The following is a 15,234-nucleotide window of genomic DNA, read 5'->3' as shown; positions in this document are numbered from 1 at the left end:
CTCCGTCTTCGATCTCCAGGACGTCTGTCACCTGTTCCCGGTCTCCTGTCCATCTGCAATCTCCAGGACCTTTGCTATCCGTTCCCGGTCTCCTGTCCGTTTGCGATCTCAAGGACCTCTGCTACATTTTCCCGGTCTCCTGTCTGCTTGTGGTCTCCAGGACCTCTGCTACCTGTTCCCGGTCTCCTGTGCGTCTGCGATCTCCAGGACCTCTGCTACCTGTTCCCGGTCTCCTGTGCGTCTGCGATCTCCAGGACCTCTGCTACCTGTTCCCAGTCTCCTGTCCGTCTACGGTCTCCAGGACCTCGGCTACCTGTTCCCAGTCTTCTGTCTGCCTGAGGGCTCCAGGACCTCTGCAACCTGTTCTGGGTTTCCTGCCCGCATGCATGCAGTCTCTCCTGCCTGCCTGCAGGCTGCAGGACCTTTGCTACCTGTTCCCGGTCTCCTGTCCATCTGCGATCTCCAGGACCTCTGTTACCTGTCTACGTTCTCCTGGCTGTCTGTGGTCTCCAGGACATCTGCTATCTGTTCCCGACTTCCGGTCTGCCTGCTGTCTCCAGTACCTCTGCTACCAATTTCCCTCATGCCTCACCTGCCTGCTGCACCGTGGCCTGTGTGCCCACCCGGACCTTGGGCTTGGAGCATCCACCTCACCAAGTGAGCCAAACATTCATGTTTCATGGTAACAATTGCAAATAAACCCAATGCGGTGTTATTCTGCAGTTACACTGCCTTCACTCTGTCTCCTAATTCTTATGAACATATATTTAGTAGATTAGTAAGAGACAGTTGGATACCAATACTGCATGGTCAGAGTTCACAATGCTTTTAGTAGTCTTTTACAATGGAGACATATAACTACACATAGAAGCTGTACATAAAACGATAAGATTTTGTAGCATCGGCGTCTCTGCCCCCTGCCAGGCAGAGACGCCGTCCCTCTCACCTCCCCGCTCCCCGCGCTCCTCTTCCTGCTGCTGTCGGCGCGCGCAGCTTCCCGGGCACTGTGCTTAGGGCGCGCGCACTCCCTCTCTCTTAAAGGGGCCGCGCGCGCCGTCCTAAGGAGTCCCCGGCCAATTGCCGGAGGACCTCCCATATCTAAGGCACCTCCTCCAAAATGGAGGTGCCCGAGCAAAAGTTGTTGCACAGTATATTACCTCTGCTTCATCCCTCAGGTCCCGTTGCCAGCCTGACTACTGTTCCAGTCCGCCAGCCTGACTACTCTCCAGCCCGACAGTCTGCCTTCCACTCTACCCGCCAGTCTGTCTATGGGCAAGCCCGCCTGCTTACCAGGAAGCACCTGCCTGCTACCTGCTAGCCTGCTCACCTGGGAGCACTCGCCTGTTACCTGCCAGTTACCAGCTAGCCTACCTGGAGGCTCCTGCTGTCACTTGCCGTGACCACCTGTCTGCTAACCCTGAGACTTCAGCCTGCTCTGCCGTCACGTGCCGTGACCACCCGTCGGCTAAACCTAGAGACTTCTGCCTGCTTGGCCGTCACTTGCCGTGACCACCTGATAGCCTACCTGGAGGCTCCTGCTGTCACTTGCCGTGACTACCCGTCTGCTAACCTAGAGTCTTTAGCTTGCTCTGCCGTCACGTGTCGTGACCACCCGTCAGCTAACCCAGAGACTTCTACCTGCTTGTCGTGCCTACCCGCTGTACTGGTCAGTCCCAGTCATCTGACCCGTGGGAGCCACCTGCTCTCTTACAAGGTCGTCCCCAGAGTAGCACCTGGTCCCTCTGCTCGGTCACTCCCTGGTCACGGAGTCGTTAGCCGCCGTACGACCAGGGTCGGTCTGAGTTGATACCTAGTTACGCCCCTCTGGGTCCCTCCTTGCACCACGGCACAGAGGTTCCACCACCCGGACCCAGAACAGATTTTATTGATTGAAGTGGCTTTCCTGCCTCAGCCTTTAATAAAGCTCTATGGAAGTTACAAAAACAGTGTGGCTCAGTCCGTAGTGTGGCTCCTCTTGCTTCCTGTCTCATCCATAAATGGCTGATATGGTATTACACCATTAAAGAGGACTGGTTGCTAGTTTTTGCTCTTAATTTTTCTTCCTGCTGCTCCAATGTGTATGCAGTTATGGACCTATTTATTTAGTGTTAAATTTTATTATCTTTGCCAAGAGGGCGTGGCTCACAGGATCCTCTTGGGTGTGTCTTTATGTTGCATTATTAACACCTATGAGCAACACCCCTTGGTAAAAATGATAAAAATGAGCACAAAATAAAAAGGCCCATATCTCTATAATTGTATGGTGGTTTTATAGAAAAAAAACAACCTGAATAATTATGGGAGCAGCGGGAATTAAATAAAACCGAAAATCTGGTCACTTGTGACCCGGTGACAGGTCCTCTTTAAGAGTATTTTCATAGTTTCTTAGATGCAGTGGAGCATCAATTAAGTCTCCGGGATTCCGCCTCGGACAGTATTGTCCTAACTGGGTTTTCGCACTGCATAAAATAAACAGCTCAATGATAAATTCAGTCTTTACCTGAAAACCTCCACTCCCCATCCAGCAGCCGCAGTGAAGAGACGTGGCCCCAAATCCCTGGCAGGGTTAATGGCATATCCCGAATTCATGCCCATAGACATCCCAATAACTGTAACCAGGAGGCCGACAACCACGGCTTGTGTCCCATCCAGAGCACTATGGTTTTTCTTATCATTTATAGCCAGGATACATAGCAGCAAGGCTCCAGTGCCAATCACCTGCAATAATGCAACAGTAACGCAAGATAAAGACTTTTAGGAACACGTCAGCCACCCCATAGAAGTATAACTTTACCCATCATGTTATAGACTGCAATCACATCCAGAGCCTCATTCATAATTCTGCTTGTCTCCTGTTGTGTCACATGCTACACAATCTGACACTTGCCCCCTGCTGGATGTCTGTACAGAGCTTGCTTTTCCTGTACAGTGGGGTAAGGCTGTATTCACATGGTGCATTTTTGTGCTTTTTTTTTTTATTTTTTTTTAACCTTGCTGTGTTTTTTATGCAAATTAAAAGCTGCTTTTTACAGTAAGGGAAAAAAAACACTGCAATAATGAACGTGTGAACATCTGCCAGAAAGCAAACAGACGGAAGTATTATATACCTGTGCACACGTACCAGTAGAGCCATTTTTAGATCTTTTTGGTTCATATGAATGTATCAGAAATTGTCATCTACATTATATTTCTACATAAAACAAATGAAGTTAATCTAAGTAAATGGGTTATTTACTCACCTGATCGAGAAAGCCACCCCCTATGGAAAGGTACGACTGTGGGTAGGTGGCAAATATACTGGCTGTTTCCAGAGGACCTGTCACAGTAAAGTTTCCTTTGCAATAGTTATACAGAGCCTCTGTCAGAGAAGAAAATTGCATTCTGGTAAAATATCAATGTACGACATAATACTGCCCTGTATATACAAGAATATAACTACTATAATACTGCTCCTATGTACAAGAATATAACTACTATAATACTGCTCTTATGTACAAGAATATAACTACTATAATACTGCTCCTATGTACAAGAATATAACTATTATAATACTGCCCCTATGTACAAGAATATAACTACTATAATACTGCCCCTATGTACAAGAATAAAACTACTATAATACTGCCCCTATGTACAAGAATAAAACTACTATAATACTGCCCCTATATACAAGAATATAAATACTATAATACTGCTCCCTATCTACAAGAATATAACTACTATAATACTGCCCCTATATTCAAGAATAAAACTACTATAATACTGCCCCTGTGTACAAGAATATAACTACTATAATACTGCCCCTATGTACAAGAATAAAACTACTATAATACTGCCCCTATATACAAGAATATAAATACTATAATACTGTCTCCTATGTACAAGAATATAACTACTATAATACTGCCCCTATGTACAAGAATAAAACTACTATAATACTGCCCCTATATACAAGAATATAAATACTATAATACTGTCTCCTATCTACAAGAATATAACTACTATAATACTGCTCCTATGTACAAGAAAATAACTACTATAATACTGCTCCTATGTACAAGAATATAACTACTATAATACTGCTCCTATGTACAAGAATATAACTACTATAATACTGCCCCTATATACAAGAATATAACTACTATAATACTGCTCCCTATGTACAAGAATATAACTACTATAATACTGCCCCTATGTACAAGAATATAACTACTATAATACTGCTCTTATGTACAAGAATATAACTACTATAATACTGCCCTCTATATACAAGAATATAACTACTATAATACTGTCCATATGTACAAGAATATAACTACTATAATACTGCCCCCTATGTACAATATAGCTACTATAATAATGCCCTCTATATACAAGAATATAACTACTATAATACTGCCCCTATGTACACGAATATAACTACTATAATACTGCCCTCTATATACAAGAATATAACTACTATAATACTGCCCTCTATGTACAAGAATATAACTACTATAATACTGCCCTCTATATACAAGAATATAACTACTATAATACTGCCCTCTATGTACAAGAATATAACTACTATAATACTGCCCTCTATATACAAGAATATAACTACTATAATACTGCCCTCTATGTACAAGAATATAACTACTATAATACTGCCTCCTATATACAAGAATATAACTACTATAATACTGCCCCTATGTACACGAATATAACTACTATAATACTGCCCTCTATATACAAGAATATAACTACTATAATACTGCCCTCTATGTACAAGAATATAACTACTATAATACTGCCCTCTATATACAAGAATATAACTACTATAATACTGCCCTCTATGTACAAGAATATAACTACTATAATACTGCCTCCTATATACAAGAATATAACTACTATAATACTGCCCCTATGTACACGAATATAACTACTATAATACTGCCCTCTATATACAAGAATATAACTACTATAATACTGCCCTCTATGTACAAGAATATAACTACTATAATACTGCCCTCTATATACAAGAATATAACTACTATAATACTGCCCTCTATGTACAAGAATATAACTACTATAATACTGCTCCTATGTACAAGAATATAACTACTATAATACTGCCCCTATGTACACGAATATAACTACTATAATACTGCCCCCTATGTACACAAATATAACTACTATAATACTGCTCCTATGTACAAGAATATAACTACTATAATACTGCTCCTATGTACAAGAATATAACTACTATAATACTGCCCTCTATGTACAAGAATATAACTACTATAATACTGCCCTCTATATACAAGAATATAACTACTATAATACTGCCCTCTATGTACAAGAATATAACTACTATAATACTGCCTCCTATATACAAGAATATAACTACTATAATACTGCCCCTATGTACACGAATATAACTACTATAATACTGCCCTCTATATACAAGAATATAACTACTATAATACTGCCCTCTATGTACAAGAATATAACTACTATAATACTGCCCTCTATATACAAGAATATAACTACTATAATACTGCCCTCTATGTACAAGAATATAACTACTATAATACTGCTCCTATGTACAAGAATATAACTACTATAATACTGCCCCTATGTACACGAATATAACTACTATAATACTGCCCCCTATGTACACAAATATAACTACTATAATACTGCTCCTATGTACAAGAATATAACTACTATAATACTGCTCCTATGTACAAGAATATAACTACTATAATACTGCCCTCTATGTACAAGAATATAACTACTATAATACTGCCCTCTATATACAAGAATATAACTACTATAATACTGCCCTCTATGTACAAGAATATAACTACTATAATACTGCTCCTATGTACAAGAATATAACTACTATAATACTGCTCCTATGTACACAAATATAACTACTATAATACTGCTCCTATGTACAAGAATATAACTACTATAATACTGCTCCTATGTACAAGAATATAACTACTATAATACTGCTCCTATGTACAAGAATATAACTACTATAATACTGCCCTTGATGGACGCTGTAAATCTTTTAATCTTTTCATCTGTGCATAGAAAATGGTTTACAGAGTTGAAAAATAGCTGTCTCTGCCTTTTTTACAAGTAACATTCGTGACATAACACGGTTTATTACCATAGTATAAGAAGTATACAATCACAGCCGCCAGGAATGCTCCAGCAATTTGAGAAATCATGTAAACTGGGAGTTTTTTCCATGAAAGTTTTCCTAGGATGCAGTTGGTTAGTGAGACGGCACAGTTCATATGGGCTCCTGGAACAGACAATATACAGTAAATAATTGTATCACTTCTTGCATCAGAAGATCTGACTATAGGGCTCAGCATGGTGCGATATGTACAGTATTTATATAAGTTATTACTGTGACAACTGCAGGAAGTATGATTGACTGTATCATTGACTGGCCTCCTGTTAAGGCCACGTTCATACGTTCAGTATTTGGTCAGTATTTTACATCAGTATTTGTAAGCCAAAACCAGGAGTGGGTGAAAAATGCAGAAGTGGTGACATGTTTCTATTATACTTTTCCACTCCTGATTTTGGCTTACAAATACTGATGTGAAATACTGACCAAATACTGAACATATGAACGTGGCCTTAACCTGGAGATTTTGTTCGTGGATCTTGGAGTGGAATCCACATGCACAACACTTTAAACACTCGGAATAAGCTTACTATTTATTTCAATGGGAAAACATGATGATAAAAGACACCTGTCATTTCATGGGGCATCTTTGCTAGAAAAACTGCTTCGACTTTAACTGCTAAAGTAAAAAAAAAAAAATCCATATTGATAAACATTGTAAAAAAAAAAAATGCACCGAAAAACCTGGCAAAATGCGAACATGGAGTTTGTCTGATGTTTGTTTTCCTTCGATTCTGTGCCAAAATTCATATTAAAAAATAAAGACTTCAAATCTGTTTACAACAAACTTTCGATTCATATGAACTCGAACATATCACATTTTAATTTTAGTGCATTTTTAATGCACGATAGAAAAAGTGTCTTGTCATTTCTTAAGTGCCTTTTTCCGAATGTAAATCTGTTTTTATTGGGGTTTTTTTTTTGTTTTTTTTTATAATGCATTTTGTGGCACTTTTTTTGCTGCAGAAATATGGCAAAAAAGCACAACATATTGCACAGAAGAATGCATAATAAACGGCAAGTTCTTATCTACCATGCCATAAATCATGTGCAATGTACAAGTACTGCCAGATTATGGCTGATCACTGCAGGTCTGAGCTGGAGGACACATTGTCCTTATCTCATCTTGTAGGGATTGCACAGACTTCCTTAGTTATATAGACAGTTCGCTCCTTATTGTACATGATACCACGTTTTAGAGCTAATCCTCTGCAGTTAGGGGCACAGGCGGTGCGGCCGTCTGCTGTCATGCATGTCGCTGCTGAGCCAGCCTCCCTCGGATGTAGTATTAGATCCCATTCGTAATTGTGGCACTTACCAGATACTCCTCCGGCCACGTGGATTCCCATTGTGACTCCAATTCCGAAAGATAAATTAATGCTCAGGTATTGTCCGAATGAATTCTTACCGAGAACCACCTGTGCCACCGCTCCCAAACCGAACGTCTGAGAAGATGGACATAAGCAGTCATTAAATAATGTCCATCTCAAAGAGCTACAAACAAAACCTCCAAATCTACTAAGCACAAACATATTAGTTTCCTTGCTTTCCACATCTGGCACAGGGTCATTATTGGTTTAATTTTGTAAATATCCATTGTCCTAGCTTCATGAATAGATGAGTAACAATTTAACAGGGTTGTCTCACTCTTTCCCTGGTTAGGATCCCCCTCTATTTACCAGAATGGCACTGAGGGACCTGGATGTCCATGAATTACATTAATTGCCATTCATTTGAATGGTCATCATGTAATGTTACATTTCACCTGTAGAGGCCGCTACATTTATGTCTTAGTATGGTTGATTGCAGAGGGTTAAAGAAGCTTGACCAGCGAAGATTCTGCCGGTCCTATAGTGCTGGTGTCCTGTACATCATTCATTTGTATGGGATATAAACAGCAGTACCCAGTAGAAGCCATTAAACAATATACTGTTCTGCTCCATACATTGCTTATTTTCAGTTGTCGGAGCTCCACTGATCTCATTTTGATGACCCAGACAACCCCTTTTAATGACAATTCACATTTTACAAAAAGCCAGAAAAACGCCACTATCCCCACTGGCCACTAGAGTAATCAGCATAGGCTTTCACTTCCTGCTTTTCTATATAGCCTGGGACAGAATGAGTAGAGTCATAACATTATCATTAAATATAGACAAGTTAATGACAGCTATAATGTGCTGCTGGAAGACACACACAAATAAGACGTTACTGGTCTCTCGGTGGGACCATAAAGGTCAATGACATTGTCAATTACCTCCCACATATTTCGGCTGCCATAAAGCACTCACACCATACGTGAATAAGTCTGCTGTCTACTATTTTAAAGGATAATTCACATCTTTAGAGATGGATAATGCTTGTAAAAACAAGAACATTTGCAATTTACTGCTTATTAAACATTGCAGCTGTTTTTGAGTTATTAACACTTTTTTTCTTTTGTTTACAGTTTGTTTCCTAGGTGACCGACCACCGTTGCTGTCTAGATTGTAAGCGCTGCGCTGAAGCCGGTCGAAATTAGAAGGTAACAGTGCGATCCGGGCCAGCTTGTAAACAGCGCTTACAAACTCAACAGAAAACACTGTGCATGTTCTGATGTTTAGCAGCAGTGGTCGGTCTCCAAGGTAACCAGTTTTAAACAAGAGAAAATTGTTAATATCTTGAACGGATAAAAATTTTCATAAACAGTAAATTGCAAAATTGCTTTTACTTACAAGCACTATCCGACAATATCCATGTATGAAGATGGCAATAAGGGCTGCTCCCATCTGGGTGATTGATAGCATATTGACAGGAATACCATCAATATCCAATAGTTGAGGGATAGTTATGCCATAAATATTATGCCATAAATAATGTTACGCACGTGGTTGTGGAGCCACTGTGCCGGGGAGAGCCTGGAGGGGCATAACTGAGCTACCACCTGGTTCTTCACTAGAGCCCTTGGTGGTGTGGTTAGACTTGAACCCAGGTGGACGCCAGGTGTTACTCCAGGCCAGACCCTGGAGCCGCAGCCGCTGACCACTACGGGGGGAAGAGAACCAGGACCAGTCAGGAACTGGTTAACAGGAAGATGTGCAGCTGGTAGACAGAACAGGTTCAGGATCTGGACTGGACAGCTGGTACACAGAACAGGATCTGGACTGGACAGCTGGTACACAGAACAGGATCTGGACTGCATGACTGGTACATAGAACAGGTTCAGGATCAGGACTGCACGACTGGTACACAGAACAGGATCTGGACTGCATGACTGGTACATAGAACAGGTTCAGGATCAGGACTGCACGACTGGTACACAGAACAGGTTCAGGATCAATACTGCACGGCTGGTACACAGAACAGGATAAAGAATGTACAGGATAGGTTCAGGAACACAGAGTGGACTTGGGTGCAGGATCACAGGTGCAGGTTCAGACTGGACAGGTGAGGGTAGCGGTACAGGTGCGGGAAAGGTGGATCAAGCTCAGGACTTGGTAGAGTTTGGATGGACTCAGGAACAGATAACAGTGGGCAGGGTCAGGTAGACAGGACGGACAAAATCAGATTCAGGGAACAGGTTACACACTGATACTGATGTTGCTAAAGCACCTCCCAATAGGGAAGGGTGCCTTAAATATCAGGCGTCTCCCAGCTATTGGCTGGGAACGTTTTCAGAAGCGCGCGCCATTAGCACACTCCCAGGAGACCTGCATGCCATGCGCAGGTCCTGGGATGAAACAGACACCGCATAGCAAGCGGTTAAATGAACACGCCGGCGTCCCTGCTGGGATGAGGAAGGGGACTTATGCAGGGGCACTGGCACTGTTCTAACAAATAGTATGCCATAAATGTTCTAGATTGGAATATCCCTTGCAAAACACATCTAATGAATCAAACGCAAAGTTTCCTTTAAAGGGTTGTATTCCTAAAATAGCAATTATCTATTATCCATATTCATAGTATATCTGGCCAAAAACACAGCTCAACAAGTTATCCCCTATTTCCAGCTGTTCCATAGGGAATGAATGAAGCTGAGGTTAAGCATGTGCACCTCCGCTCCATTCAGGACTTTCTATTTTGGGAATAACCCTTTAAGCACTGCCAAGTTCTTTTTCCTGCTCTGAACTGAAGTCTTGAGTACCGTTAGACTGACAACCCAATGGAAAAGAGTTTGATTAGGAAGCGGATCTCTAACAACCAGACTGTCAGAGAGGACAGAATATTTACACAGTTCAAACTTTGTTTTTGGGAAAAATTACATCTTTCTGTCAAATTGAAATATCTGACACGAGGCAGTATAACCACCCCCATAAAATCTTCCAATATACATTTCTGATGTTTTTTTATCACGATGCACAAGTGACAAGCAGCTGATAAGCAGAGTTCTGCACTCATACAGAATATGTTCTGCTGGCCATCGCTGACACTTCTTTTTTTTTCCTGCAAACCTTTTATTTGCTCGTTCACCTGATGGAGCAGACGACGGCACTCCGAGACCAAGAGAAGAGCTAATGAGCACTATGTAAAATATAGGTAAATACAAAACATGTCCCAGCGGGGAAAGCAGGTCATAACAAGGGTAAAATATTGTCATTTAATGAAGAAAAATGCCAGGAAATGACACATCTTGGGGAAAGGTTAATGGACTCAATCACGGAAGATAAAGCGAAACTCCAAATACATTGTGTCGCCGTGTCACATTTGCTCTTCAGCTGTGCAAACCTCAAGTGTACTAATACTATAGGTGTAAAGTGATCATATTGGAACCGCAAATTAGTTGTTTTTTTTATATCTTTCCTTTTTCATTGTACTTTTGTGAATGTGTCTTAAAGGGAACCTGTCAGTACATTTTTACATATGCAAGTAGTGGTATGGCGCTGTAGACTCTTGTCCCCTAATAAAAACTATACCTCTTTTATAGAGCTCTGATGTGCAAATTATGAGAAATCTAGTGTAGAAGTTACAGTGGTGGCCAAAAGTATTGGCACCCCTGCAATTCTGTCAGATAATACTCAGTTTCTTCCTGAAAATGATTGCAATCACAAATTATTTGGTATTATTATCTTCATTTAATTTGTCTTCAATGAAAAAACACAAAAAGAATTGTCCTAAAGCCAAATTGGATATAATTCCACACCAAACCTAAAAAAGGGGGTGGACAAAAGTATTGGCACCCTTTGAAAAATCATGTGGTGCTTCTCTAATTCGTGTAATTAACAGCACCTGTAACTTACCTGTGGCACCTAACAGGTGTTGGCAATAACTAAATCACACTTGCAGCCAGTTAACATGGATTAAAGTTGACTCAACCTCTGTCCTGTGTCCTTGTGTGTACCACATTGAGCATGGAGAAAAGAAAGAAGACCAAAGAACTGTCTGAGGACTTGAGAAACCAAATTGTGAGGAAGCATGAGCAATCTCAAGGCTACAAGTCCATCTCCAAAGACCTGAATGTTCCTGTGTCTTCCGTGCGCAGTGTCATCAAGAAGTTTAAAGCCCATGGCACTGTGGCTAACCTCCCTAGATGTGGACGGAAAAGAAAAATTGACGAGAGATTTCAACGCAAGATTGTGCGGATGGTGGATAAAGAACCTCGACTAACATCCAAACAAGTTCAAGCTGCCCTGCAGTCCGAGGGTACAACAGTGTCAACCCGTACTATCCATCGGCGTCTGAATGAAAAGGGACTGTATGGTAGGATACCCAGGAATACCCCACTTCTTACCCCGAGACATAAAAATGCCAGGCTGGAGTTAGCCAAAACTTACCTGAGAAAGCCTAAAACGTTTTGGAAGAATGTTCTCTGGTCAGATGAGACAAAAGTAGAGCTTTTTGGGAAAAAGCATCAACATAGAGTGTACAGGAAAAAAAAGAGGCATTCAAAGAAAAGAACACGGTCCCTACAGTCAAACATGGTGGAGGTTCCCTGATGTTTTGGGGTTGCTTTGCTGCCTCTGGCACTGGACTGCTTGACCGTGTGCATGGCATTATGAAGTCTGAAGACTACCAACAAATTTTGCAGCATAATGTAGGGCCCAGGGTGAGAAAGCTGGGTCTCCCTCAGAGATCATGGGTCTTCCAGCAGGACAATGACCCAAAACACACTTCCAAAAGCACTATAAAATGGTTTGAGAGAAAGCACTGGAGACTTCTAAGGTGGCCAGCAATGAGTCCAGACCTGAATCCCATAGAACACCTGTGGAGAGATCTCAAAATGGCAGTTTGGAGAAGGCACCCTTCAAATATCAGGGACCTGGAGCAGTTTGCCAAAGAAGAATGGTCTACAATTCCAGCAGAGCATTGTAAGAAACTCATTGATGGTTACCGGAAGCGGTTGTTCACAGTTATTTTGACTAAAGGTTGTGCAACCAAGTATTAGGCTGAGGGTGCCATTACTTTTGCCTGGCCCATTTTTGGAGTTTTGTATGAAATGATCAATGATTTGATTTTTGCTTCATTCTCTTTTGTGTTTTTTCCTTGCAAGCAAATTAAATGAAGAGAATAATACCAAAGAATTTGTTATTCCAATCATTTTCAGGAAAAAACGGAGCATTATCTGACAGAATTGCAGTGGTGCCAATACTTTTGGCCACCACTGTATATGCAAAGCAAGGAAGTCACTGGAGACACGTCCCTGACCTTGGTAGAAGCGGTCTTCTTTCTGTATGTCTTTTCTGTGTGTATATAATTTTCTATATTTTCTAGTTAAATGATTTGTGTACTTTCAGACAACTTGATCTTGTTTGATGTGATAAATAGACAATCAACAAATCATCTTATTTAAAGGGGTTGTCCATGAGTTTAACATTGATGGTCTACCCTTAGGATAGGTCATCAATGTCTGCCCGGTGGAGGTGCGACACCCGGCCCTTCTGTGTAACTTGCTGCCTGTTGTCAGGTGTAATCCGTCTTCAGCAGCAGAGACATGCAGATGGATTACATGACGTGGAGGCGTCATCTCTGCTCCTGCTTTCCTATTTGTCAAATTGCATACAGGTTTAACAGAGAGATGGGATTTCAGTTCAGAGCAGGCAATCCATTGGACAATGCATGGGCAGGCATTTTGCATGTGCAGCCCATTCATCTGTACAGGGGCCTGTTGAGGAGGATTAACAGCTGGTTATTACCATTTGGGGGTGTGTTCCTGTAAATGCTGATTATGTCCCATCAGAGCTACCAGTACTAGACTGTGCAGGGACACACCCCTTTGACAATGTGAATGGTAACACCCATTATGTATACTGCTCGTGGTGACATTAGAGGAGCTGCACAATGTGGAATGATGGGATCAGATGTTCCGGAATTCTTATTTCATGTATTTACTGAATGAGACCCGTCAGGAGAGGGTCCGTGGCGCTGTAATAATCGGCTCTCTGGCCCTGGCTTATTTTGTAAAAGAAACTTGACACTGTCTTTTCCTCCAGAGGAAAGCATCGCCCACTTCCTCCCTAACGTTAGATTTTTTTTTCTAAGAAAGGTCAATGTTCCGATGAAGTACGCAGCATTTCAAAGTCAAAGTCTATCTGGAGTAATTCAGTGGAAACCATCACACATTACATTCATGCTCTATATAAATAATCATGAATGGATGTCCAGTATTTCACACATGTCACACCGGGAACAGTATGTGACAGGTGGTAGGTTGCCATTGCACTTATTCAGCTGCCAGATTTTTACCCACAACACATGTTCCTAGGAATAAATTATAAGCCATGCTGCATGCCAAATGTGAGTACAAATCCATTCCATGACGATCACCATATCTAATGCCATCATGCCCCATAAGGCTTAACAATAAAGAGCAATATTTTTTATTAATCTAATTACTAACATCATTGCAAGGGCAGGAACTGACAGTCTGAACTGAAACCTACAAACTGTATGTCACAAAGCTTGTAGGCAGAGAATGTCTCTCATACACAACAGTGCAGCCTGTGGCTCACTGTCAGGGCGCAGTCAGACGGCCCTATAAATCGGACAGAGATCGGACGGCAGTGCTTGTGTAAGGTGCCTGAGCGAGATAGTTGTGGGCGAGCTGCTGCTTCTGCACGCTCTGATACACGACAGGAGAATGGTGCCCCAGGCCCGGTGTGCTGCTATGTGTGGGGTGTATCACACTTATTTGTGGACCATAGGCCTCCACTGGCTCCAGACTTCTATCTTCCAGAACCGCAGCACACAATACAGGGGGCACTGAATGCTTTATAACAGTCAAATGTTTACTGAGCAATCTGCGGGCATTGCAATGAAGCATGTAGGATAGGGCACAACAGGTGACAGTCTTTCCCACTGGTATCGGACATAACTTTACCCCTAGTTCTCGGTCTGGGTGGAGCATCCCTGTTCCTAACTCCTCTAGCACTAGGAATTCTTCTCCACCGAGTCTGAGACCGTCTTTCCCTGCAGCACCGCAGGCTTAGTGCGCCCAAAGGCCTCAACATCCATCTTGAGGTGGGACCGAAAACGTTTAACTAAAAAGATTGCCTAAATAAATTAACTCTTTATTCACCACTAAAAAACTGTTGGAGTGCCAAGTTATATCCACACTTTATACCCTTCTAAATGGATTAGGGGGGTTGATCCTACTGGCAAATGCCCTTTAACACCTTCACGACCTGATTCTGACAGCTGACACCCGTCACTCAGTGCCAGGAGTAGTGCCGCACTGCTCCCGGCACTTTAACCCCTAAATACTGAGATTGAAATCAATCGCAGTATTTAGAGAGCAGGCAGAGGGAAGAAGCCCCCTCTGCCTTTGGATCAGAGCCCCCGCGATGTCATTGCAAGGGGCCAATAGTTGCTATGGTGACCCAATGTCACCATCGGGTCACTAGAGCTACCAAACTTGCTAGACCAAGAGCAGCGCATGATGTGGCAGTTTTGTCTGCCAGTGCAGCGCTTACAGCTTGTATAGCTTTGCTATGCTTTATAAGCGATCAGCCTGCAAAAAGTGAAAGTCCCATAGTGGGACAAAGTAAAAAAGTAAAAAAAAAAGGGGGGGGGGGGACTTTGTCAGAATATAAAAAAATAAATAAAGCAAAAAGTAAAATAAAAATATA

The 15,234-nt window shown here is 41.8% G+C and overlaps 2 protein-coding genes across 9 annotated transcripts in view; one reads left to right on the top strand and one right to left on the bottom strand.

The window, feature by feature from the left end:
• The window catches only part of TPGS2 (tubulin polyglutamylase complex subunit 2), a 45,026-nt gene extending 43,366 nt beyond the window's left edge, over positions 1 to 1,660 (top strand). For 6 of the 8 annotated variants that reach the window (XM_073680427.1, XM_073680426.1, XM_073680425.1 and 3 more), the window contains one exon: positions 1,176 to 1,660. In XM_073680427.1, coding sequence (XP_073536528.1) covers positions 1,176 to 1,318 — 143 coding nt within the window. In that variant the 3' untranslated portion in view covers positions 1,319 to 1,660. The remainder of the gene's footprint in view (positions 1 to 1,175) is intronic. The other 2 variants (XM_073680424.1, XM_073680429.1) reach the window with 1 other exon arrangement.
• LOC141269708 (aquaporin-7-like) overlaps positions 1 to 15,234 on the bottom strand; it is a 45,822-nt gene that overhangs the window by 4,987 nt on the left and 25,601 nt on the right. The window contains exons 2-5 of the mRNA XM_073680432.1: positions 7,512 to 7,638; positions 6,164 to 6,301; positions 3,240 to 3,358; positions 2,501 to 2,718 (exon numbers count right to left, since the gene is read on the bottom strand). Coding sequence (XP_073536533.1) covers positions 2,501 to 2,718; positions 3,240 to 3,358; positions 6,164 to 6,301; positions 7,512 to 7,638 — 602 coding nt within the window. The remainder of the gene's footprint in view (positions 1 to 2,500; positions 2,719 to 3,239; positions 3,359 to 6,163; positions 6,302 to 7,511; positions 7,639 to 15,234) is intronic.

This window comes from Phyllobates terribilis, unplaced genomic scaffold, assembly GCF_046119375.1.
Source record: "Phyllobates terribilis strain yellow unplaced genomic scaffold, ASM4611937v1 Scaffold_1__5_contigs__length_1240528914, whole genome shotgun sequence".
Classification (NCBI taxonomy): domain Eukaryota; kingdom Metazoa; phylum Chordata; class Amphibia; order Anura; family Dendrobatidae; genus Phyllobates; species Phyllobates terribilis.
Note: the sequence above shows the minus strand (reverse complement) of the source record. Positions and strands in the feature narration are given on the sequence as shown.